This window comes from Anomaloglossus baeobatrachus, chromosome 1, assembly GCF_048569485.1.
Source record: "Anomaloglossus baeobatrachus isolate aAnoBae1 chromosome 1, aAnoBae1.hap1, whole genome shotgun sequence".
In the NCBI taxonomy this organism is placed as follows: Eukaryota; Metazoa; Chordata; class Amphibia; order Anura; family Aromobatidae; genus Anomaloglossus; species Anomaloglossus baeobatrachus.
The window spans coordinates 954176140-954203131 of record NC_134353.1 but is presented as its reverse complement, the minus strand read 5'-3'; the positions used below and the strand labels follow the sequence as shown (position 1 = coordinate 954203131).

The following is a 26992-nucleotide window of genomic DNA, read 5'->3' as shown; positions in this document are numbered from 1 at the left end:
TTAATGCTTTGCCAGGCCTTTACAGCCGCAGCCTTCAGGTCTTGCTTGTTTGTGGGTCTTTCCGTCTTAAGTCTGGATTTGAGCAAGTGAAATGCATGCTCAATTGGGTTAAGATCTGGTGATTGACTTGGCCATTGCAGAATGTTCCACTTTTTTGCACTCATGAACTCCTGGGTAGCTTTGGCTGTATGCTTGGGGTCATTGTCCATCTGTACTATGAAGCGCCGTCCGATCAACTTTGTGGCATTTGGCTGAATCTGGGCTGAAAGTATATCCCTGTACACTTCAGAATTCATCCGGCTACTCTTGTCTGCTGTTATGTCATCAATAAACACAAGTGACCCAGTGCCATTGAAAGCCATGCATGCCCATGCCATCACGTTGCCTCCACCATGTTTTACAGAGGATGTGGTGTGCCTTGGATCATGTGCCGTTCCCTTTCTTCTCCAAACTTTTTTCTTCCCATCATTCTGGTACAGGTTGATCTTTGTCTCATCTGTCCATAGAATACTTTTCCAGAACTGAGCTGGCTTCATGAGGTGTTTTTCAGCAAATGTAACTCTGGCCTGTCTATTTTTGGAATTGATGCATGGTTTGCATCTAGATGTGAACCCTTTGTATTTACTTTCATGGAGTCTTCTCTTTACTGTTGACTTAGAGACAGATACACCTACTTCACTGAGAGTGTTCTGGACTTCAGTTGATGTTGTGAACGGGTTCTTCTTCACCAAAGAAAGTATGCGGCGATCATCCACCACTGTTGTCATCCGTGGACGCCCAGGCCTTTTTGAGTTCCCAAGCTCACCAGTCAATTCCTTTTTTCTCAGAATTTACCCGACTGTTGATTTTGCTACTCCAAGCATGTCTGCTATCTCTCTGATGGATTTTTTCTTTTTTTTTCAGCCTCAGGATGTTCTGCTTCACCTCAATTGAGAGTTCCTTAGACCGCATGTTGTCTGGTCACAGCAACAGCTTCCAAATGCAAAACCACACACCTGTAATCAACCCCAGACCTTTTAACTACTTCATTGATTACAGGTTAACGAGGGAGACGCCTTCAGAGTTAATTGCAGCCCTTAGAGTCCCTTGTCCAATTACTTTTGGTCCCTTGAAAAAGAGGAGGCTATGCATTACAGAGCTATGATTCCTAAACCCTTTCTCCGATTTGGATGTGAAAACTCTCATATTGCAGCTGGGAGTGTGCACTTTCAGCCCATATTATATATATAATTGTATTTCTGAACATGTTTTTGTAAACAGCTAAAATAACAAAACTTGTGTCACTGTCCAAATATTTCTGGCCCTGACTGTAGGTCCAGCTCTCTCCCCCATATAGGTCCAGCTCTCTCCCCCATATAGGTCCAGCTCTCTCCCCCATATAGGTCCAGCTCTCTCCCCCATATAGGTCCAGCTCTCGTCCCCCATATAGGTCCAGCTCTCGTCCCCCATATAGGTCCAGCTCTCGTCCCCCATATAGGTCCAGCTCTCGTCCCCCATATAGGTCCAGCTCTCGTCCCCCATATAGGTCCAGCTCTCGTCCCCCATATAGGTCCAGCTCTCGTCCCCCATATAGGTCCAGCTCTCGTCCCCCATATAGGTCCAGCTCTCGTCCCCCATATAGGTCCAGCTCTCGTCCCCCATATAGGTCCAGCTCTCGTCCCCCATATAGGTCCAGCTCTCGTCCCCCATATAGGTCCAGCTCTCGTCCCCCATATAGGTCCAGCTCTCGTCCCCCATATAGGTCCAGCTCTCGTCCCCCATATAGGTCCAGCTCTCGTCCCCCATATAGGTCCAGCACTCTGTCCCCATATAGGTCCAGCACTCTGTCCCCATATAGGTCCAGCACTCTGTCGCCATATAGGTCCAGCACTCTGTCCCCATATAGGTCCAGCACTCTGTCCCCATATAGGTCCAGCACTCTGTCCCCATATAGGTCCAGCACTCTGTCCCCATATAGGTCCAGCACTCTGTCCCCATATAGGTCCAGCACTCTGTCCCCATATAGGTCCAGCACTCTGTCCCCATATAGGTCCAGCACTCTGTCCCCATATAGGTCCAGCACTCTGTCCCCATATAGGTCCAGCACTCTGTCCCCATATAGGTCCAGCACTCTGTCCCCATATAGGTCCAGCACTCTGTCCCCATATAGGTCCAGCACTCTGTCCCCATATAGGTCCAGCACTCTGTCCCCATATAGGTCCAGCACTCTGTCCCCATATAGGTCCAGCACTCTGTCCCCATATAGGTCCAGCACTCTGTCCCCATATAGGTCCAGCTCTCTCCCCCATATAGGTTCAGCTCTCTCCCCCATATAGGTCCCATCAATCCCCCATATAGATCCAGCTCTCTGATCCTCCTCCATGCCCAGTAAAAAAAAAGTGAAATTATGCTTTACCTAGCACTGCAGCCGCTCCCGCGCTGTGGTCCCGGCTCCTCTGTCTTCGGCTGTAAGGCCTAGATGAGCACGTCGTGCATCATGACGTAATCATTCTAGGTCCGGACAACGAGTGCCGAGCGTCTACACAGGAACGAGACTTCCCGTGTAGCGCTCGGCGGGTTATTTCAATTGTAAGCGCCTGTGCGCTTGCAATTGAAATAACACAAGGTAAATTGTGAGGCGGGCAGGGTAATTGGCCTCCGGGGGCCGGATGCGGCCCGCGGGCCGTAGTTTGGGGACCCCTGATCCAGACCGTCGCCAACAGATGTTATCCCCCGGGGGTGGAGGTGATGATGTTGAGACCCGGACACTTGAAGAGCATGCTTAATGTACTGTCCTGTGAAGGCAGAAAGAGGAGGAAGAATGACTCTCAGGGCAAGGAGTGGGACAACAGCGAGGATGATGATGAGGTTGTAGATCCCACTTGGTGTGAACCCAGAGACATGCAGCCAAGTAGCTCAGGAGAGGAGGATGATGAGGAGGTTACGTTGCCGCTTTCCGAGCAACCACGCCATGTGCTTCCTTCACAGCCAAAACCTCAGGCTGTGGGTATACGCTTTGGCGCCTGATTTGTAGCCAATAAACATGCTCGGCTTCTTAATCAATCTCAGTAATGCTGCAGCCATCTTGGTTATGGCATTACTGTGATTGGCTGGCTGCAGCGTCATAGGGTCTATAAAAGCCCTTCCGTTTTGCTTCATCTTTGAGGTTACCACAAAGATGCAGGATGTCCATTCTTTTTGCGTTTTGTCACTGCGTTTCAGAGAACTGGCAGATCAATCCCCTCTGAGTCCGGGTTGGTGGGGGATTGATCGCTGGTATTTGGCCGATGCTGCTCCCCATATAAAGTCTATGGGGACAAGAATCCGGGGCAAAAGGGTAGGAGCAAGCGCTTCATACTCACCGATCACCGGGGCGGGTGTCACACTGCTCCCGCGGTAGCTCTTTCACCGACTTCTGTGATTGGTTGCAGTCAGAGGCGCCTCCATGTGCTTCTATATCGTGCAGTAAAATACATTTTAAAAAATGGCGTGTAGTTCCCCCAATTTTGATGCCCAATCAAGATAAAGCCCACAGCTGGGGGCTGATATTCTGAGACTGGGGAGGCCTTTGGTTATTAGGCTGCCCCCAACCTAAAAATATCAGCCTGCAGCCGCTTGGAATTGCCGCATCCATTAGATGCGACAGTCTTGGCATTTTACCCAGCTCATTCCGATTGCCCTGGTGCAGTGGCAGTTGGGGTAATAAGGAGTTAATAGCAGCCCATAGCTGCCACTAATTCCTAGATGATTGATGGCAGGCATCTGAGACACCCACCTCCCCCCCATCATTAATCTGTAAGTGAAAGTAAATAAACACACATCCAAAATATGCTTTATTTGAAATAAAACACAAAAATGCCCCATCTTTCACCACTTTATTAACCCCCAAACACCCCTCCAGGTCCGACGTAATCCACACGAAATCCCACGGCAATTCAGCTCTACTACATCTGACGCTGACAGCGAGCGCCATAGAACATGACTGCCCATTGTGAGCTCCATGCAGAAAGTGAAGTGAGCCACATGGCAACCAGTGACTTCACTTGGGTGATTTGCGGTCACAGCTGGAGTCCATGTGTCCTGGAGTCCGCGATTGAAGTGAGACACAGGTGGAGGACTCGCCTGAGTGACGTCACCGCTGATCACGCATCTCACGGCACTCGCAGCGGCCTGATTTGCGGTCACAGGTGGAGATCTCCAGCTGTGACCGGAAATCACCTGAGTGACGTCACTGCTTATCACACGGCTCATTTCACTTGCTGCATGGAGCTCACAGTGGGCAGTCTTGTTCTGTTTCGCTCGCTGTGAGCGTCAGATGTATCAGTGCTGGACACATCGTGGGACCTTGTGTAGATTACGTCGGACCTGAAGGGGTGTTTGGGGGGTTAATAAAGTGGTGACAAAGGATGCTTTTTGTCTTTTATTTCAAATAAAGGTTTTTTTAGGTGTTTGTGTTACTTTTACAGATTAGTGATGAGAGGGTGTCTCATAGACGCATGGCATGACTAATCTAGGACTTAATGGCATCTATGGGCTGCCATTAACCTCTTATTACCCCGATTGACACTGCACCAGGGCAATCGGAAAGTGCTGGGACTGTCGCATCTAAAAGATGTGGCAATGCCAGGTGGCTGCCGGCTGATAGTTTTAGGCTGGGGGGCTCCCCATAACGTGGAGCTCCCCATCCTGAGAATTCCAGCCATCAGCCGTGTGGCTTTACCTTGGCTATATCAAAATTAGGGGCGACCGCATGACGTTTTTTTTTTTTTAATGTTTTTATTTTACTGCACTATATAGACCTGCCCACCGGCGGCTGTGATTGGTTGCAGTGAGACAGCTGTCACTCAGCGTAGGGGCGTGTCAGACTGCAACCAATCATAGGTGCCGGTGGGCGGGAGAAGCAGGGAATACGAAATGGAATAATGAACAGCATTTTCAAAAGAGGAGAAGCCACCAGAGCAATGTGACAGCCGTGCAGCGCCGCGCCGGTGATCGTTGAATATAAAGAAGGGAGGGAGAGACCGACCGACACATCAACAGGGAGAGAGAGAGAGAGACTATTTAAACGACTAGGCATGCCCAGAAACAAAAAGCGGATCCCGGCGCCGGTTTCCGGCATATGACGGATGACGACGAATCCGGCGCCCATAGGCTTCAATTATAAAAAGAGCCATACGGCGCTGGATCCGGTGCAATGCATTTGTTTGTCAGAGACAAAAAACATTACAAGAGACGTTCCATTCGGCCGCCGCATTAGCCAATTACGCCGGATCCGGCAAAAGCCAGATGCAATGCAATATTATCCACAATCCAGGGCTAATACAAATCAATAGGGATAAAACGGATCCGGCGCCGGATCCGTTTTATCCGTTTTTTCAGGATTGTGCCTGATGGAAAAAAACTGATGTGACCGCATCACACTTGTGAGGGACTCCCACGAGTCTGACATCGCAGCACAGCCTCACACTTCTGACAGGAGCATGCATGTGTTTCTAGGTACATGCACGCTGATGCTCAGAGAACGGCAGGCTGTGCCGGGTTGATGTCATGCTTGGCAGACCCGCACAAGTCTGACATCACCGGCACAGCAGCATTCTTCTGACCTGAGCTTGCATGTGTTTCTAGGTACATGCACGCTCATGTTCAGAGAATGGCAGACTGTAAAAAGAAAAAAAATTCTTGCCAGAAGGTGGAAATGTGGTGCTGAAATCTGGTGCAGACGATTTCAGCAGCAAATGTACACCTCCTGGCAAAAAAAAAACGCAAAAAAATAACCGCGGCAAAAAAAATTCATCAAAACACCACGGTTTTTTTTGCCAGGAGGTGTAGATTGGATGCAGGAATATGGTGTAAAAATTTCAGCACCAAATTTGCATCCCTTGGCCCACAAACAAAAAAAATTCTGCCAGCAAGTGGAAATTTGGTGCTGAAAGCTGGTGCAGATGACTCCAGCACCAAATGTGCACTTCCTAGCAAAAAACCGTGGCAATAATCGCAGAAAAATAACTGCGGCAAAATCCGCTGCAAAAAAATGCATCAAAACACCGCAGGTTTTTTGCAAGGAGGTGTAGATTGGATACAGGAATAAGGTGTAAAACTTTCAGCACCAAATTTGCATCTCTTGGCCAAAAAAACTGTGATTTTTCTGCTAGGGGATGCAGGTCTGTGAACTCAGTGACCTCCACCTGAAGTCAGGTTACCTGTGATCACAGATGAAGGACCGTGGGAACCTCCAGCAGTGACAGGAAATGACCTGAGTGACGTCACCGTTCAATGCGCAGCTCATTCATTCTCTATGGCCTCTCTCTGTGATATTCAGATGTAGCAGAGCTGAAGCAGCGTGGGACGTCATTTGGATTACGTCAGAGCTGCAGGATGTTGGGGGGTAATAAAGAGGTGAAGGAGGGGGTGTTTGTATGTTATTTCAAATAAAGGATTTTTCTCTGTGTTTATTTACATTCATTTACAGGTTTGTGTGAAGCAGGTATCTGATAGACGCCTGTGTCATCACAACCTTGGGTTTAGTAGCAGCCGTGCGCTGCTATTACCCCGATTGGCACCGCATCACGCCACAGAGAAGAGCCGGTATCGCAATCTAATAGATGCGGCAATACCAGGCGGCTGCGGGCTGGAATATCAGCTCCCAGCCGGCGTTATCTTGGCTGAGGATAAAGATTAGGGGCAACTGCACGTCATTTTTTTAAGTTATTTTTTTAAATAAAAAAAAAAAAAAGCCGCATGCGGGTTCACCGCAGTCACACATGCGAGGGACTCACGCGAGTCTGCCATGGCATTACTCGGCAGCCTCGAACGTGTGATTGGATACACAGCACAGATACAGCCCGACAGCTGGGGCTGCAGCCGCGCCGGGGTGTGTGCAGTGCTGCCGATTGTTTATTTTTTACCACCATGCTGACCGGCAGACACACTGCTTTCCCCGCCCACCGGCCATCCTGGTGCCTGTTGTTATTGGTTGCAGTCAGCTGACACACTGACACTCAGGGTGGGGGCGCGTATAGCTGCAAGCAATTACACGCGCCGGTGGACGGGGAAAACAATGAATATTGAATTGTCGACTCCGGAATGGAATAGCATGACCCGGAAAGCGTGTGCCGCCATGACAGCGCCTCGGTGAGTATGCCGCGCTCGCTCCTACCCCCCTATCCCCTCCACAAACGTTTTTAACCTCCGGATTCCAATCCCCATTGACTGATATGGGCACCGGATTCTGGAGCGGATCGGACTCTTTTTAAAATCTGGCAGTGATCTGCCGGTACCGGGTTTTCGGCCGTTCGATCAGCTGTAGTCTCTACCCAAATGTACACAGATTACTCTTCATCATCAATAGGTCAGATAAATAGTCAATAACCTTAGATCAGCGAGCAGAAACCATGTACCTATTGGTTGTGCAAAAAGTACCAATAACAATTATATGACTTCTGCACAATCCATAATGTGAGCCTCACACCATTATATGATGCAAAGGATCTGTATAATTAATGTCCAGAAACACACACACAATTAGCACTGGCACATGTAGAGAATTGGAAACTACTAAAGTCTACCGCGCCAGAAACTAGCCCAAAGAAGAATGATGGAAAACACACACATTTTATATATATATATATATAATGTCATATGAATAAGTTTGTGCACCCCTATTAATGTTAACCTTTTTTCTTTTTAACAATTTGGGTTTTTGCAACAGCTATTTCAGTTTCATATATCTAATAACTGATGGACTGAGTAATATTTCTGGATTGAAATGAGGTTTATTGTACTAACAGAAAATGTGCAATCTGCATTTAAACTAAATTTGACAGGTGCATAAGTATGGGCACCCTTATCAATTTATTGTTGTGAACACTCCTAACTACTTTTTACTGACTTACTGAAGCACTAAATTGATTTTGTAACCTCATTGAGCTTTGAACTTCATAGGCAGGTGTATCCAATCATGAGAAAAGGTATTTAAGGTGGCCACTTGCAAGTAGTTCTCCTATTTGAATCTCCTATGAGGAGTGGCATCATGGACTCCTCAAAACAACTCTCAAATGATCTGAAAACAAAGATTATTCAACATAGTTGTTCAGGGGAAGGATACAAAAAGTTGTCTCAGAGATTTAAACTGTCAGTTTCCACTGTGAGGAACATAGTAAGGAAATGGAAGAACACAGGTACAGTTCTTGTTAAGCCCAGAAGTGGCAGGCCAAGAAAAATATCAGAAAGGCAGAGAAGAAGAATGGTGAGAACAGTCAAGGACAATCCACAGACCACCTCCAAAGACCTGCAGCATCATCTTGCTGCAGATGGTGTCACTGTGCATCGGTCAACAATACAGCACACTTTGCACAAGGAGAAGCTGTATGGGAGAGTGATGCGAAAGAAGGCGTTTCTGCAAGCTTGCAACAAACAGATTCGCCTGAGGTATGCAAAAGCACATTTGGACAAGCCAGTTACATTTTGGAAGGAGGTCCTGTGGACTGATGAAACAAAGATTGAGTTGTTTGGCCATACAAAAAGGCGTTATGCATGGAGGGAAAAAAACACGGCATTCCAAGAAAAGCACTTGCTACCCACAGTAAAATTTGGTGGAGGTTCCATCATGCTTTGGGGCTGTGTGGCCAATGCCGGCATCGGGAATCTTGTTACAGTTGAGCGTCGCATGGATTCAACTCAGTATCAGCAGATTCTTGACAATAATGTGCAAGAATCACTGACGAAGTTGAAGTTACACAGGGGATGGATATTTCAGCAAGACAATGACCCAAAACACCGATTCCAAATCTACTCAGGCATTCATGCAGAGGAACAATTACAATGTTCTGGAACGGCCATCCCAGTCCCCAGACCTGAATATCATTGAACATCTGTGGGATGATTTGAAGCGTGCTGTTCATGCTCGGCGACCATCAAACTTAACTGAACTGGAATTGTTTTGTAAACCGGAATGGTCAAATCTACCTTCATCCAGGAACTCATTAAAAGCTACAGGAAGCGACTAGAGGCTGTTATTTTTGCAAAAGGAGGATCTACAAAATATTAATGTCACTTTTATGTTGAGGTGCCCATACTTTTGCATCTGTCAAATTTTGTTTAAATGCGGATTGCACATTTTCTGTTTGTACAATAAACCTCATTTCAATCTAGAAATATTACTGTCCATCAGTTATTAGATATATGAAACTGAAATAGCTGTTGCAAAAACCCAAATTGTTATGAAGAAAAAAGGTTAACATTAATAGGGATGCCCAAACTTTTTCATATGACTGTGTGTCAGACAGTGTCTTATTACAAGAGACCCCTTCCTCCCCAGAAAGAGGCACAACTCCTGTTGCTCTCAGATCTCCTCCACACAGCCTCACAGATAGAGATACAATAATGAATACTCAGGAAGACTGTGTATGGGATGACCTCAAGGCACGAATTAGATCCATACCAGCTAGAGAAGAAATGGAAAATTACATAACCAGATTGGAGGCCTCATATAAAGCAGAGTCAGCGTCTATAAAAGGAGAGATGCAACAGCTAAATGAATGCATGGCAACGTCTGAATCCTGCACGGCTTCTATCTCAGCACAACTTGCTTCTCAAGCACAGGCCCTGTCTACGCAAGCTCTTCAGATTGAGCATTTGACAGATCTGCTGGATGACTTAGAAAATAGGGGTAGGCCTAACAATATTAGGATAAGGGGTCTCCCTGAGTCTCTTGCCCCCCAAGATCTGGATGAATCTCTACGGCGCCTATTCAACTCCATATTAGGCCTCCCACGAGACTCTCGTCTGGAACTAGATAGGGCACATAGATCCCTGGGCCCTAAACCAGTGGAAGGCTCCAACCACCAGGATGTCATCTGCAGAGTGCATAAATATAAAAAGAAAGAAGAGATCTTAAATAAGGCTCGACAGAAGGACTCCATTCTGTTTAAAAATACACCAGTCCAACTGTTGCCAGATTTATCCCGTCATACACTACAGAAACGCAAAGTCCTGAGGCCTCTCCTGGATGCCCTCCAACAAAGGAATATCTTATACTCGTGGGAATTTCCATTCAAATTATTATACACATTCCGGTTACAGACTGGCCTTATGTTCACGGTATTTCTGGGATGGAGGCCAATGTCCCCCTGCCACAACGGGATGGGGCACGTAGGAGGAATCAAGGCTCGCAGAGAAGAAGAGAGCAGGAGTCTATCCCTCCTGCCTCATCTGGAGACTCAGTTTATTGAGTTCATTGTTTCTTTCCCATATAGGCTTATGTCCGGTGCTAGGTGTGAAGAATGGTCTTTAAAGGTCCACGTAAAATGGCTTTAGGGATAAAACCTTGCCCTTATATATCTCATTATCTCACATGCCCAGATAGTTATCCTAGGCTAAACATCCTTTAAAGGGCTAAACGTTTAAATGTTTAGAGGTTTAAATGTTTACTAAAGCTATTCAGGAATTGATGGAGCTAGGTGTGTTATTTTCTTCAGTTTTCCGTACTTTGTACAATTCTTAAACTGGGTCGTGGGTCGGCCCAGGAGGAGCAGACCTCCGTTGAAAGCCTACTTCCCTCTGGGGGTCTACACACTGCGGGCAGGAGTAGATTATACTAACCCCTTGATTATTGATTTACCTGTGCTTTTTCTTTTTGTGCCTTCTTCTTTGTCTCTTGGTAGACTATCCTATTATCTTGCACATCTTACCTCCTTTTTCCCCTCCCCCCCCCCCTTTTTATTTTTTTTTCCTTCTCTCTCCCCGCTCTCTCCTCCTCTTCTTCTCTATCTTTGACCACGTCTCTTTGTCTCCCTTCCCCTACCTTTCCCGGATCCCATCACGCCCTCTGAAGCCCTTGGACCAACATGACTACTCTCAATGTTTGCTCGATTAACATACGGGGTTTTAATATTCCCAAAAACGTTCACAGGTCCTGTATTCTATGCACAAAAAAAAGGTTGATTCTTCTACTACAGGAGACGCATTTCAAGAAAGATCATGTACCCATACTACGAGAGAGGTTTTATTCAGTATGGTTTCACAGCGTTAACCCAGAGGCCAGATCTAAAGGAGTATCAATTGCACACCATAGTCGACTCCTGTATAGACGAGCAGGGTCGTTATATATTTCTTAAACTGAAGGTCGCAATTTCGTTGTTTACAATCGCAAACTGGTACCTACCTAACACTAATCAGATCTCTACCTGTAGAGCCCTTCTGACGCAGCTATCTGATTTTGCAGAGGGGATATTGGTGGTTGGCGGTGACTTCAATTTTACTCTAGACCCAGCCATGGACTCCTCTTCTGGATGGGAGCAATGTCCGCACTAAGGAACTTCGTGCCCTGAAGCGGACTTTTCACGCCCTCCGACTGATTGATGTATGGAGACCCCTAAACCCTCAAGGTAAGGACTACACAGACTATACCCCACCACACAACTCAAACAGCAGGTTAGACCTTTTTCTGGTAAGCCACGGAGCACTGGCCTGGCATCCCACTGCAGAGATGGGGGACATTTTTTGGTCCGACCATGCCCCAGTCTACCTATCCCTTCAGGTACCCTCCCTCCCCCAACGCTCATGGACCTGGAGGTTAAACAACAACTTACTCAAAGACAATCTCTGCCTAACGGAGTTGAGGGATTCAATCGACTCCTTTACGCAAGTCCATAGGTCTGACCCAACTTCTCAGCCTACCCAATGGGAGACCTTGAAATGTGTCTTACGTGGAATACTGATTAAGCATGGCTCTAGGATCAAGAGGGAAAGAGCTGAAGAGATTGATAACTTGTTAACACAGATCCATGAGTTGGAAAATACACATAAACTGACACGTACCCCCACAGTTCTGGCTGAACTCGTCCTTAAACGAACTTTCTTAAAAACCCTATTGGACCAGAAATTTCTCTGCCATAGAGAGAGTCAAAAAATGTTATTATAATTCATCTGACAAATGTGGTTGTCCTGTGGCACGACTTTTACATCCCCGGGCCAACACTTCATATATTCCATGCATCAACACCAAAGGAGACAAAAAAAAAATCATATGATCCAACAGGGATCCTGGAGGTCTTTCGGTCCTACTATGAAGACCTATATAATATTAAAGGTCAGTATGTGGAGCTTCCACCCACTGACCTGGCAGATAAAATCGGGAGATATATGCAAGAGACAGCCTTGCCCTCCCTAGATAGCAATGTTATAGAGACCCTAGAAGAGGATATATCGGAATCCGAAATCTGTAACGCAATTCAAATTACTCCCTCAGGTAAATCCCCTGGCCCTGACGGGTTCACCCCGGCTTTTTACAAATTGCTTAAGGACCAATTAGCCCCGATAATGGCCAAAACATTTCATTCTATCAATGAAGACACAAGGCTAACCCCTCAGTCTCTGGAAGCACACATTAGCGTGATCCCTAAACCGGGGAAAGACCCATTATTAGCTGCAAACTATCGCCCTATCTTATTATTGAACGTGGAGCTAAAACTTTACTCTAAGATTTTGGCTGATAGATTGTCCCCTTTTCTGCCCTCCGTCATTAACACAGACCAGGTGGGGTTTGTCAAAGGCCGTGAAGCAAGAGACAATACAATTAAAACTTTGTCTCTTATTGCTAAAGCTAAAAGCAATTCAATCCCGCTGGCTCTCCTAGCCATCAATGCTGAGAAAGCCTTTGACAGAGTCCATTGGCGCTTTCTGAGGGCAGCATTGGGTCAGTTGGGACTGGGACCCCGATTTATACAGAAAATTGGCGCTTTATATGATAGCCCAACCGCTAAGGTCAGGGTTAATGGGGCTTTATCCTCCTCCTTTGCTATATAAAACGGGACCAGACAGGGCTGCCCCTTATCCCCGCTTTTATATGTAGTCATCATGGAACACTTGGCTAACACTCTCAGGGGGAATAGTAACATCAAGGGACTCAAGATCAGGGATGCCCATCATAAAATCGCATTATATGCAGATGATCTCCTGTTATACATCTCTCAACCTCATATATCGATCCCGTCTATAATGTTGGAATTTGAACGATTCGGCCTCCTTAGTAACTTTAAAGTTAATCTTTCAAAATCAGAAGCCTTAAACATTTCTTTGACCCAAACGGAAGTTTCCCGGGCAATGTCTAACTTCCCATTCAAATGGAGACCTTCATCCATTAAATATTTGTGTATTTCAATCCCAGCGGATCTCTCCAAACTATATACACTTAATCACTTACCACTACTAGAAGGTACAATCAAAAATCTAAAGTCTTACGGGGGACTGAAATTGTCTTGGATGGGCAGGATGAATGTCCTTAAAATGGATATCCTGCCACGCTTTTTGTACTACTTTCAAACCATCCCCTTTTCTCCTCCCAGTAGTTTTTTTCGTACCCTTCAATCTGCTATTATCCGATTTCCTATGGGGCAAAATTAAACCTAGAATGAACTTACGCACTCTAACTCTTCCAAAGGAATGTGGAGGAGTGGGCCTTCCTAACTTGAGGGTCTACATGCAGACTGCAGCTTTGACCCGTATATTAGACTGGCATTTCAACAGTGACTCTAAGCAATAGATCCGGGTAGAGCAAGAAGGACTGGAGATCCCTATCAAACACCTTCCTTGGATACCTCCTTCAGACCTTCCTAGCGTGGGGCTGCTTTCAGACTTTATCAAAGAAACGCTCAGAGTTAGTCACATAGTATCCAAAAAAATGTCCCCCTCACAGCCCGTTAATCCCCTTGCTTCCTTATTTTATACTCCATCATTTCGCCTTGGATATAAACAGAGAAACTACTTCGGCTGGAGGGCGGAGGAAGACATATGCTTGGGGCACATACTGATTGATGGTAAGTTACCCTCATTCCAAACCTTTCGGACACAACTTCCGTCTAGAAGTTCACAATGGTTGGAGTTCCTCCAACTACGGGCATTTGCCTCTCCGGGGAGATCCGTCGGTCAAGTTTGGGGCACTTGTAGTGCCTTTGAAGAACTGTTTACTAAAAACGTCCCACCTGAACAGTCTCCCTTCTGCACGGTATTCTTATCAGAGTTGGGGTCTCAGGCAAACGAGGCTACCAATTTGCTTGGGAAAAGGAGCTGAAGCAACATTTCTCACCCGATGAGTGGAAGAAATGTTTCTTATTTACTCATAAATTGTCAGTCACGTGCTCTGCAGGGGAAAAAAAAAATAAGATTTTGAAACGTTGGTACCAGTTTCCGTCTAAACTACATATCATATTCCCTGAGAGAGAGGGGAGCCAGCACGATCTGAAAATGGCATGCATCATATAAAAAGTGCAAATTCACAGATTTATTCCAACTGTACTGTAATATAAATGAGATTTTTAGCAAATAATTGATCAATTCTTTGAGCCACCCCTGCCAACGTCACGGCAAATCTCAATAGGGGGGTCCTACTCTATATTCTGTATTTCATGTGCCATGCGGCCTCCTAGATAAAGTTAAAAGCAGAACCATAATGGAGCACACATACCTGTAACCTGTATATATAACCGCTTCTATGTTGCAAAAGAGGCAATTGTGGATAGAGGCCAGCCCAGGTCCCAGCATGTGGAGCAAGCTCTACACATACCAGGACTATATCAGAACTGACCCTCCCAGTGCCAGATAGCAACCATTGATAAAGGCGGACCAGATCCAAGTATGGTGCTTAATTAGCAATGCCTGTGGAAAGGGGTGAGGCAACTGAATGTGTACAGCTACCAACAGGAGGAATATATTGCAAACCAAGATCAGGCCTCACCCCTTTCCACAGGCAATGCTAATTAAGTACCATTCTTGGATCTGGTCCGCCTTTATCAATGGTTGCTGTCTGGCACTGGGAGGGTCAGTTCTGATATAGTCCTGGTATGTGTAGAGCTTGCTCCCACATGCTGGGACCTGGGCTCATCTCTATCCACAATTGCCTTTTTCTTTGTCGCTCCATTGGGAGACCCAGACAATTGGGTGTATAGCTTCTGCCTCCGGAGGCCACACAAAGTATTACACTTTAAAAAGTGTAACCCCTCCCCTCTGCCTATACACCCTCCCGTGGATCACGGGCTCCTCAGTTTTATGCTTTGTGTGGAAGGAGGCACACATCCACTCATGCATTCTCATATTAGTTATGTCGGTTGGAAGAAAAGAGGGCCCCCACGGGGCCCCCGGCATGTTCCCTTCTCACCCCACTACGTCGGCGGTGTTGTTAAGGTTGAGGTACCCATTGCGGGTACAAAGGCCGGAGCCTCATGCCGTCTCCTTCACCATCCCTTAGCGGCTCTGGGAGAAGTGGGATCCTGAACGGTCATCCATTTGCTGGGACCGTGCTCCCTCCGCAGCCCCTGTGGGAATCTGCCGGACCGGAGTCTATTCAACCTCAGGGACCGGGCCCTGCAACTCTAAGGTACTCTGTGTCCCCATTGGGGACTGTGCAGGAGCGCACCTCCTTCCCGGACGCTGCGGCAGCTGCTGAATTGAGAAGACCGGCGGACTTCCGCGCCGACCATGCCTGCTTGTCGGACGCGGTCTCAAATTTAGTCCCCGGCTTCATCGCGGCCTAGTCGCAAAAATCCCGCCCCCGGGCCTGCCTGTCAGAGGTAAGGGGACCTGACGTCGGATGTGAGGGCTGGAGCATCCTGCATGTTTCCTCCCCCCTCACTGATCACTGTGGGGACCCCAGATTCCCGCACTTTCCTGGCGCCGCCCACGGCTCCACTCCTCCCCTGAGATCTCCGGCAGCCATTTTTTGGGCATTCTGCCGGTGGAGGATTCTCAGGAACAGCTCTGCAGCTCCGGGGGACCTAAGGCTGGGAATCTGGAGGCACACACTCCGCTTGTTAGCGGTCGGTAAGCCACACCGGTCACCCGGTGCTGGTCCCCCCTAGGGTGCCGGAATAGATACGTATTTATATATATATTTCTGTTCGGTCGGGCTGTATACCCTGTTTTTGCCCATATACCCTCAGTGATCATTCTCCTAGGAGACATCAGCATGTCGTCCACAAGGAGCAAAGCTGTTAAGGCACAGGGGTTTTTTGCGGCCTGTACCTCTTGTGGGGCTATGTTACCTGCGGGTTCCACCTACCCTCACTGTGAGCAATGCTCGATCCCTGTTTCACTTGCTCAGCCGGAGCCTCGGTCACTAGTGGACCCCTCGGCTCATGTAGACCCCCCTGCTCCCCCTGTCCAGGCGGCAGGGACAGAGTTCTCCTCTTTTGCTGAGAAACTCTCTGAGTCACTTTCACAATCCATGGCTCAGTCTATGGACAAGTGGTCTGCCAAGCTGCTAGAAGCTTTGCAGTCCAGACCGGTCCTTACACAGGCCCCGGCCCCTGTTGGATCGTCACCTCCAGGCCCCTCTCAGTCCGAGCCGCAGCGAGCTCCCAGGTTGGGACCTAGGTCCCACGCGGAGGACTCCTGCCAGGAGCACAGTCCTAGACAGGCTAAGCGGGCTCGCTGGGAATCTTCCCCGACTTCTTCACGCTGCTCGGGTTCCCAGCTTGAGGACTCTTTGGAGGACGAGGCGGACGTCGCAGCTCAGGGTTCTGACCCTGATGTCGCCCTTAACCTTGATACACCTGAGGGGGACGCATTAGTGAATGATCTTATCTCGTCCATCAACCAGGTGTTGGATCTCTCTCCCCCGCCTCCTACTGTAGAGGAGTCGGCGTCTCAGCAGGAGAAACACCAGTTTCGGTTCCCCAAACGTACACGTAGTGCGTTCTTCGATCACTCTAACTTCAGAGACGCTGTCCAGAAGCCCAGAGCGGTTCCGGACAAGCGCTTTACTACCTCACTGACACGCGTTACCCCTTCCCCGCTGAAGTCGTTAAGGGGTGGGCTCAATGTCCCAAGGTGGATCCTCCAGTCTCTAGATTGGCGGCTAGATCTGTGGTATCGGTGGCAGATGGCTCATCGCTAAAGGATGCCACTGACAGGCAGATAGAGCTCCTGGTGAAGTCCATCTATAAGGCCATGGGCGCGTCTTTTGCCCCGGCCTTTGCAGCCGTGTGGGCACTCCAAGCTATCTCATCTTGTCTGACTGAGATTAATGCTGTCACACGTAATTCTGCTCCGCAAGTTGAGTCTTTGACTTCTCAAGCGTCAGCTTTTTCTTCCTACGCCATGAACGCAGTCCTAGACTCGGCTAGCCGTACAGCTGTGGCATCCGCTAACTCTGTGGCAGTCCGCAGGGCCATGTGGCTGCGCGAATGGAAGGCAGACTCGGCCTCCAAGAGGTTCTTAACCGGTTTGCCGTTTTCTGGCGAACGCTTGTTTGGAGAACGATTGGATGAGATTATTAAGGAATCCAAGGGAAAGGACTCCTCCTTACCCCAGTCCAGACCTAAGAGACCTCAACAACGGAAAATACAATCGAGGTTTCGGTCCTTTCGTCCCTCCGCCAAGCCCCAATCCTCTTCGTCCAGCAGGCAGGAGAAAGGCCAGAGGAACTCCTATGTGTGGCGGTCCAAGTCACGTCCCCAAAAGGCCGCAGGAGGCACTGCCTCCAAGGCGGCCTCCTCATGACTCTCGGCATCCCCTAACCGCATCCTCGGTCGGTGGCAGGCTCTCCCGCTTTGGCGACGCCTGGTGGCCACATGTTCAAGACCGATGGGTGAGAGACATTCTGTCTCACGGTTACAGGATAGAGTTCAGCTCCCGTCCTGCGGCTCGTTTCTTCAGAACCTCTCCGCCCCCCGCTCAGGCCGACGCACTTTTTCAGGCGGTGGACGCTCTGAAGACAGAAGGAGTTGTGACCCCCGTTCCCCTTCAGGAACGTGGTCGCGGCTTTTACTCCAACTTGTTCGTGGTGCCAAAAAAGGACGGATCATTCCGTCCTGTTCTGGACCTCAAACTGCTCAACAGACATGTGAGAACCAGACGGTTTCGGATGGAATCTCTCCGCTCGGTCATCGCCTCGATGTCACAAGGAGACTTCCTAGCATCGATCGACATCAAAGATGCTTATCTCCACGTGCCGATCGCACCCGAACATCAACGCTTCTTGCGTTTCGCCATCAGGGACGAACACCTTCAGTTCGTGGCATTGCCTTTCGGCCTGGCGACAGCCCCACGGGTTTTCACCAAAGTCATGGCATCCGTCGTGGCGGTCCTACACTCTCAGGGCCACTCGGTGATTCCCTACCTAGACGATCTCCTAGTCAGGGCCCCTTCTCGGGTAGCGTGTCAACACAGCCTTACAGTCGCTCTGGCGACTCTCCAGCAGTTCGGGTGGATCATCAACTTCCCAAAATCCAAGTTGACACCGACCCAATCACTGACTTACCTCGGGATGGAGTTTCATACACAGTCAGCGGTAGTCAAGCTACCGCGGGACAAACAGCTTTCTCTGCAAGCAGGGGTGCAATCACTTCTTCGGAGTCAGTCACACCCCTTAAGGCGCCTCATGCACTTCCTGGGGAAGATGGTGGCAGCGATGGAGGCAGTGCCGTTCGTGCAATTCCATCTACAGCAGCTCCAATGGGACATTCTCCGCAAATGGGACAGGAGGTCGGCTTCCCTCGACAGGAACGTCTCTCTTTCCCATGCAACCAAGACGTCACTTCAGTGGTGGCTCCTTCCCAATTCTCTATCGCAGGGAAAATCCTTCCTACCCCCAACCTGGGCTGTGGTCACCACGGACGCGAGCCTGTCAGGGTGGGGAGCGGTTTTTCTCCACCACAGGGCTCAGGGAACCTGGACTCCGTTAGAGTCTTCCCTTCAGATCAATATTCTGGAAATAAGGGCAGTGTATCTAGCCCTATTGGCTTTTCAGCGGTGGCTGGAGGGCAGGCAGATCTGTATCCAGTCGGACAATGCCACTGCCGTCGCATACATCAACCACCAAGGCGGCACTCGCAGTCGTCAAGCCTTCCAGGAAGTCCGGCGGATTCTGCAGTGGGTGGAAGCCACAGCCTCCACCATCTCCACAGTTCACATCCCGGGCGTAGAAAACTGGAAAGCAGATTTTCTCAGTCGTCAGGGCATGGATGCGGGGGAATGGTCTCTGCACCCAGAAGTGTTTCGAGAGATCTGTCGCCGCTGGGGAACGCCGGACGTCGATCTCATGGCGTCACGGCACAACAACAAAGTCCCGGCATTCATGGCACGGTCTCAGGATCGCAGACCTCTGGCGGCGGACGCGTTAGTTCACGACTGGTCCCAGTTCCGACTGCCTTATGTGTTTCCTCCTCTGGCGATGCTGCCCAGAGTGTTACGCAAGATCAGGTCCGACTGCCGTCGCGCCATTCTCGTCGCTCCAGACTGGCCGAGGCGGTCGTGGTACCCGGATCTGTGGCATCTCACTGTGGGTCAGCCGTGGGCGCTTCCAGACCGCCCAGACTTGCTGTCACAAGGGCCATTTTTCCATCTGAATTCTGTGGCCCTCAACCTGACTGTGTGGCCATTGAGTCCTGGCTCCTAGCGTCTTCAGGGTTATCTCAGGATGTCATTGCCACCATGAGACAGGCCAGGAAGCCAACGTCCGCCAAGATCTATTACAGGTCTTGGCAAATCTTCTTATCCTGGTGCTCTGATAACGGTTTCTCTCCATGGCCGTTTGCCTTACCCACTTTTCTTTCATTCCTCCAATCCGGAATGGACAAGGGTTTGTCACTCGGCTCTCTCAAGGGCCAAGTATCGGCGCTCTCCGTATTTTTTCAAAAGCGTATAGCCAGGCTTCCGCAGGTCCGCGCGCTCCTGCAGGGAGTTTGCCACATAGTCCCACCTTACAAGCGTCCGCTGGAACCCTGGGATCTTAACAGGGTGCTAACGGCTCTTCAGAAACCACCTTTCGAGCCGCTGCGGGATGTCTCTTTATCACGTCTTTCGCAAAAGGTGGCCTTTCTAGTGGCAATTACATCACTCCGGAGAGTGTCTGAGCTTGCAGCGCTATCATGCAAAGCCCCCTTCCTGGTGTTTCACCAGGATAAGGTGGTTCTGCGTCCGGTTCCGGAATTTCTCCCTAAGGTGGTATCCCCTTTTCATCTCAATCAGGATATCTCCTTACCTTAATTTTGCCCTAATCCAATTCACCAATGTGAAAAGGATTTGCACTCTTTGGATCTGGTGAGAGCACTCCGGCTCTACGTGTCTCGCACGGCGCCCCTGCGTCGTTCAGATGCGCTCTTTGTCCTTGTCGCTGGCCAGCGTAAGGGTTCGCAGGCTTCCAAGTCAACCTTGGCTCGGTGGATCAAGGAACCGATTCTTGAAGCCTACCGTTCTTCTGGGCTTCCGCTTCCTTCAGGGCTGAAAGCCCATTCTACCAGAGCCGTGGGTGCGTCCTGGGCATTGCGGCACCGGGCTACGGCTCAGCAGGTGTGTCAGGCAGCTACGTGGTCTAGTCTGCACACTTTCACGAAACACTATCAAGTGCATACCTATGCTTCGGCAGATGCCAGTCTAGGTAGGCGAGTCCTTCAGGCGGCGGTTGCCCACCTGTAAGAGGAGGGCCGTTTTGGCTCTTTTTATTGAGGTATTCTTTTACCCACCCAGGGACTGCTTTTGGACGTCCCAATTGTCTGGGTCTCCCAATGGAGCGACAAAGAAGAAGGGAATTTTGTTTACTTACCGTAAATTCCTTTTCTTCTAGCTCCTATTGGGAGACCCAGCACCCGCCCCTGTTCCCTTCGGGCTGGTTGTTCTTTTGTGTACACATGTTGTTCATGTTGAATTGTTCTTTTGGTTCATGGTTCAGTTCTCCGAACATCCTTCGGATTGAATTTACCCTAGACCAATTCATAAGTCTTCTCCTTCCTGCTTTTGCACCAAAACTGAGGAGCCCGTGATCCACGGGAGGGTGTATAGGCAGAGGGGAGGGGTTACACTTTTTAAAGTGTAATACTTTGTGTGGCCTCCGGAGGCAGAAGCTAGACACCCAATGGTCTGGGTCTCCCAATAGGAGCTAGAAGAAAAGGAATTTACGGTAAGTAAACAAAATTCCCTTCTTTGCAACATGGAAGTGGCTATATACAGGTTACAGGTATGTGTGCTCCATTATGGTTCTGTTTTTAACTTTATCTAGGAGGCCGCATGGCACATGAAATACGTAATCTCATTTTTTTTATTATAGTACAGTTGGAATAAATCTGTGAATTTTCACTTTTTATATGATGCATGCCAATTTCAGATCGTGCTGGCTCCTTTTTCTATATCATATTCCCTTCAGTGTCTGCGATGTGCTGGAGATGTGGGCAAGACGTCGGTACAATGACGCATATCTGGTGGGAGTGTGATGGAATAAAACAGTTTTGGAGAAAGGTCCTTGCTAATTATCAGCTTATAACTGGGAAGACAGTGGAGAACTGCCCCAAGATAGTCCTCCTCTCTGTTACCGCACTCAATCGCTTATCATAATAGAGACATACTCCGCTTCTGCCTGGCGGCGGCGCGCTCCGTCATACCTAGGGACTGGAAGTCCTCCACGATCCTTCCTATCTCGGAGTGGTACTCTGAAATGGCAAACATATATAGGATGGAGGAGCTCTGTGCTGACATTGCGGGTACTAGAGATAAATTTTGCAGGACCTGGGGAGAATGGATCCTATTTAAAGATTCTTCAGATTTTGTTAAACTGTTTTGATGGAGGCATGACATCTTATTAGATTGGTGGAGTAAAGCATGGACAGGGATGAACCGGACAAGAATGTAGTATCACCTGATTCTCAGATTACAGAGGGAGGCCCCCCCCAACCTAATCAAATTACCCACCCCTTTCCCTTGTGTGTCTTCCTTTGTCTTCCTAGCTTACTCACACTGCTACCTACCCCCCCCACACACACACACACACACTTCCCCCTCTAATTTTCCTCCCCTCTCCCTTTTTTGTTTTTTCTCTTCTTCTTTCCTTTTCCTGGGTTCTTGTTGGAATCCAATCTGAAGATGTTTATTGAGGTTTATCGATGAAAAGTGTTCATTACTCGGTCAAAAGGAGAAAGATTGAGAAAACCTGATTTCCTTACTATGCAATTTATAAATTGACATAGTTTGAGATGTCAGTCATTCAGTTTTACATGCTGTATATGTGCAATATAATATGTTTACAATAAAAATAGATTGAACATAATTGTTTATTGGCTTTAAAATGACAAACAACACAAGGAACAGTTTTAATAGATGAGTTTAATGTTAAATGATGTCCATGGCTTGTAATGAAAGAAGGCCGTGAACAGTGTAAAGTTAAGTCAAAATATGCTGTTGCTGTGATGTGGCCCAATGCTGGTATGTGCCCCCATCGTGGTGCAGCCACCATCTTGACATGTGCCCCCATCCTGCTGGGTAATGTGTGCGGGGGCGGAGTGCGGGGGTGGTGGAGCCGAGCGGGGCCATGGCGCTGAGGACGTCAGTGCTGGGGACTGCATGGCTGGGGACAGGTGACTATCCAGGTGTGTGTGTGTGTGTTCAGTGTATATATGCGGAGGGCAGAGTGCGGGGGGAATTGGAGCCGAGCGGGGTAATGTGTCCAGGAAGCGGAGGCGAGCGGTGGGTATGTGTCGGCTGGGTTGCCAGTGTGGGCTCCCGGGGTTGCAGCACTCACCGCGGGGCTCCGTGTGGGTGCTGGGAAAAGTGTCGGGTGTCGTCCTGTCGGCCCGTAATTCGTGCTGTTCAGTTAGCTGAGCCGTTGTTCGCAGGCTCTTCAGCGCGTGGTGTGGCAACGGTTGTCACTGTAATGACGTCAATTTGGAGCAAGACAGACAGCATAAGGCAAGTATATAATACAGTACAGACCAAAGGTTTGGACACACCTTCTCATTCAAAGAGTTTTCTTTATTTTCATTACTTTAAAAATTGTAGATTCACATTGAAGGCATCAAAACTATGAGTTAACACATGTGGAATGAAATACTTAACAAAAAAGTGAGAAACAACTGAAAATATCTTATAATCTAGGTTCTTCAAAGTAGCCACCTTTTTGCTTTGATTACTACTTTGAACACTCTTGCCATTCTCTTGCTGAGCTTCAAGAGGTAGTCACCAGAAATGGTCTTCCAACAGTCTTGAAAGAGTTCCCAGAGATGCTTAGCACTTGTTGGCCCTTCTGCCTTCACTCTGCGGTCCAGCTCACCCCAAACTATCTCAATTGGGTTCAGGTCTGGTGACTGTGGAGACCAGGTCATCTGGCGTAGCACCCCATCACTCTCCTTCTTAGTCAAATAGACCTTACACAGCCTGGAGGTGTGTTTGGGGTCATTGTCCTGTTGAAAAATAAATGATGGTCCAACTAAACGCAAATTGGATGGAATAGCATGCCGCTGCAAGATGCTGTGGTAGCCATGCTGTTTCAGTATGCCTTCAATTTTGAATAAATCCCCAACAGTGTCACCAGCAAAGCACCCCCACACCATCACACCTCCTCCATGCTTCATGGTGAGAACCAGGCATGTAGAGTCCATCCGTTCACCTTTTCTGCGTCACACAAAGAAATGGTGGTTGGATCCAAAGATCTCAAATTTGGACTCATTAGACCAAAGCACAGATTTCCACTGGTCTAATGTCCATTCCCTGTGTTCTTTAGCCCAAACAAGTCTCTTCTGCTTGTTGCCTGTCCTTAGCAGTGGTTTCCTAGCAGCTATTTTACCATTAAGGCCTGCTGCACAAAGTCTCCTCTTAACAGTTGTTCTAGAGATATGTCTGCTGCTAGAACTCTGTGGCATTGACCTGGTCTCTAATTTGAGCTGCTGTTAACCTGAGATTTCTGAGGCTGGTGACTCGGATAAACTTATCCTCCGCAGCAGAGGTGACTCTTGGGCTTCCTTTCCTGGGGCGGTCCTCATGTGAGCCAGTTTCTTTGTAGCGTTTGATGTTTTTTGCCACTGCACTTTAGGACACTTGCAAAGTGTTCCCAATTTTTCGGACTGACTGACCTTCATTTCTTAAAGTAATGATGGCCAATTGTTTTTCTTTACTTAGCTGCTTTTTTCTTACCATAATACAAATTCTAACAGTCTATTCAGTAGGACTATCAGCTGTGTATCCACCAGACTTCAGCAGAACACAACTGATGATCCCAACCCCATTATAAGGCAAGAAATCCCACTTATTAAACCTGACAGGGCGCACCTGTGAAGTGAAAACCATTTCCGCTGACTACCTCTTGAAGCTCATCAAGAGAATACCAAGAGTGCGCAAAGCAATAATCAAAGCAAAAGGTGGCTACTGTGAAGAACCTAGAATATAAGACATATTTTCAGCTGTTTCACCCTTTTTTGTTAAGTATTTCATTCCACATGTGTTAATTCATAGTTTTGATGCCTTCAATGTGAATCTACAGTTTTCAGTCATGAAAATAAAGAAAACTCTTTGAATGAGAAGGTGTGTCCAAACTTTTGGTCTGTTAATTTTATGTGTGTGTACGTGTGTATATATATGTGTGTATATATATATATATATATATATATATATTATATATCAAATTTTGTTCAAATATTCCTCCTGATAAACCCCTCACTCCACGTGTTAAATGCCATTCATTACAATCAGGGGATCTGTTTACTATAACACCAGCGGCGTATATTCATATATTCATTCTCCATTTAATAACAGAGGGTCTCAGAAATGACGAGGTAGTGACCCTAAGGCTATGTGCCCATGGGAGCTTGCTCCTGCGGATTTTGCCGCTGAAAGCCTGCGGATTTATGTGGATTTTCCAGATAAATCCGCAGGTTTCAGCAAGTACAGACACTCCCCATGTTACCCTATGGGACATGGGGAGTGCTGTGTCCATGCTGCGGATGTCCCGCAACCGCACATAACTGCATGTCAATTATTCCTGCGGATTTACCTGTGGAAATCCCGTCTCTCCACTATGGAGATAGAGGCTTACCTGCCTTGATAGCAGACACACGAGTCACTTTCTTCCGGTGCAGAGGACGGTATGGAGCCAGGAGCAGGAAGGAGGAGGTGGGCGGGGCCTGCACGAGCTCCGGTCATGTGACAGCCAGAACTGGTTCAGGCCAGCCTACCTTCTCCTGCACAGTGAAGACACTGACAGACACGGCCGCAGGGAAAGTGAAGTGCTGCTGTGGTGGAGGTAAGTATGAACTCCCGATCACTCCAGCACTTGTTCTGCGTTGAGGATGCAGTGCTGAAGCCATGGTACTGTATCCTCAATGCAGAATGCCCGCAGCATATCCGCAGGACATTCCGCAGCACATCCGCAGCATTGAAACAGACAAAGATGTGCTGCGGATTTCTGGGCGCTCCTGCGGATATAACCACAGGATACTTTCCCCGTGGGCACATAGCCTTACAGTTATATTCTTCTGTACGCTTTTCTTTTGGGAAAACAATTTTAAATGTGACCCCAGATCTTTCTATGGGGTTAATACCACTTATACTTACTACTCCCAACAATCACATGTAAGAGCTGGATCATAGAGACCTATTAGTAGGTATTGACACTACCTCAGGTTTATAAGAATTACCCCTGGTTTACTGGAGACAAAAAAAACAACAAAAATTACAAAACCTTTCATGAAATCCCAATAGTGACATCTGCCAAAAAGTCTCCCCCATCAATGTAGATTCATATGGTCGGGTCATTCACATTGGAGCCACAGCGGCAAATCAATTTCAGGTGTAGAGCTCTTACCCTGCAATATTAATAGACATGACCCTGTGTGCCCCAGACTCCTGCCCTAACCAGGGCAGCACCCCGCACTACACATGGGGAGAGAGCGACAGACACCGCACTACACATGGGGAGAGAGCGACAGACCCCGCACTACACATGGGGAGAGAGTGACAGACACCGCACTACACATGAGGGAGAGAGAGCAAAAGACCCCGCACTACACATGAGCGAGAGAGAGCGACAGACCCCGCACTACACATGGGGGAGAGAGAGCGACAGACCCCGCACTACACATGAGGGAGAGAGAGCGACAGACCCCGCACTACACATGAGGGAGAGAGAGCGACAGACCCCGCACTACACATGGCGGAGAGAGAGAGCGCGACAGACCCCGCACTACACATGGGGGAGAGAGATCGACAGACCCCGCACTACACATGGGAGAGAGAGCGCGACAGACCCCGCACTACACATGGCGGAGAGAGAGCGCGACAGACCCCGCACTACACATGGAGGAGAGAGAGCGACAGACCCCGCACTACACATGAGGGAGAGAGAGCGCGACACGGTTTATGAGTAACTCCTCTAAAAACTGGACTATTTTAAGACCAAGAATAAAGTGTTGGAGTCGCCCGATCTCCTGCACAGTCTCCTCCTCAGATCGGATTCAGTCAACGCCGACAGAAAAGAGGGAAGACGACATCTGCATTGTTTTATCTTTTCAAATAATTTCCCCTTATTCTCTTCAGTTATTTTTTTTGTGTTTTTAGTTGATTTTTCTCAACATCATCTCATCCTCACATTAAAGGATCTTCTGTCGTTTTCTTTTGATTTTCCCTGATTGAAATAAAAGATGAATAAGGAGAAAGACCAAATTATGGAGAAGATATTAAACCTGAGTCTGGAGATAATCTTCCATCTTACTGGGGAGGTGAGAGGTTCTGATGTCATCACATTACATCATTATCTATGGGGATAACAGAGGATATGACCGGGGAGGTGAGAGGCTCTGATGTCATCACATTACATCATTATCTATGGGGATAACAGAGGATATGACCGGGGAGGTGAGAGGCTCTGATTTCATCACATTACATCACTATCTATGGGGATAACAGAGGATATGACCGGGGAGGTGAGAGGTTCTGATGTCATCACATTACATCATTATCTATGGGAATAACAGAGGATATGACCGGGGAGGTGAGAGGTTCTGATGTCATCACATTACATCATTATCTATGGGTATAACAGAGGATATGACCGGAGAGGTGAGAGGTTCTGATGTCATCACATTACATCATTATCTATGGGAATAACAGGATATGACCGGGGAGGTGAGAGGTTCTGATGTCATCACATTACATCATTATCTATGGGAATAAGGGTAAGTTCACACAGTGCGTTTTACGCGGCGTTTTTGCGCAGTTTTCGGGTGCGTTTTTGCTCAGAAAACTGCATGACTTTGCTTCCCCA

The 26992-nt window shown here is 48.1% G+C and overlaps 1 protein-coding gene across 1 annotated transcript in view; it reads left to right on the top strand.

Moving 5' to 3' along the window:
- The window catches only part of LOC142257368 (uncharacterized), a 560365-nt gene that overhangs the window by 258730 nt on the left and 274643 nt on the right, over positions 1 to 26992 (top strand). The window contains exon 6 of the mRNA XM_075329457.1: positions 26370 to 26447. Within this exon, the coding sequence (XP_075185572.1) occupies positions 26370 to 26447 (78 nt within the window). The remainder of the gene's footprint in view (positions 1 to 26369; positions 26448 to 26992) is intronic.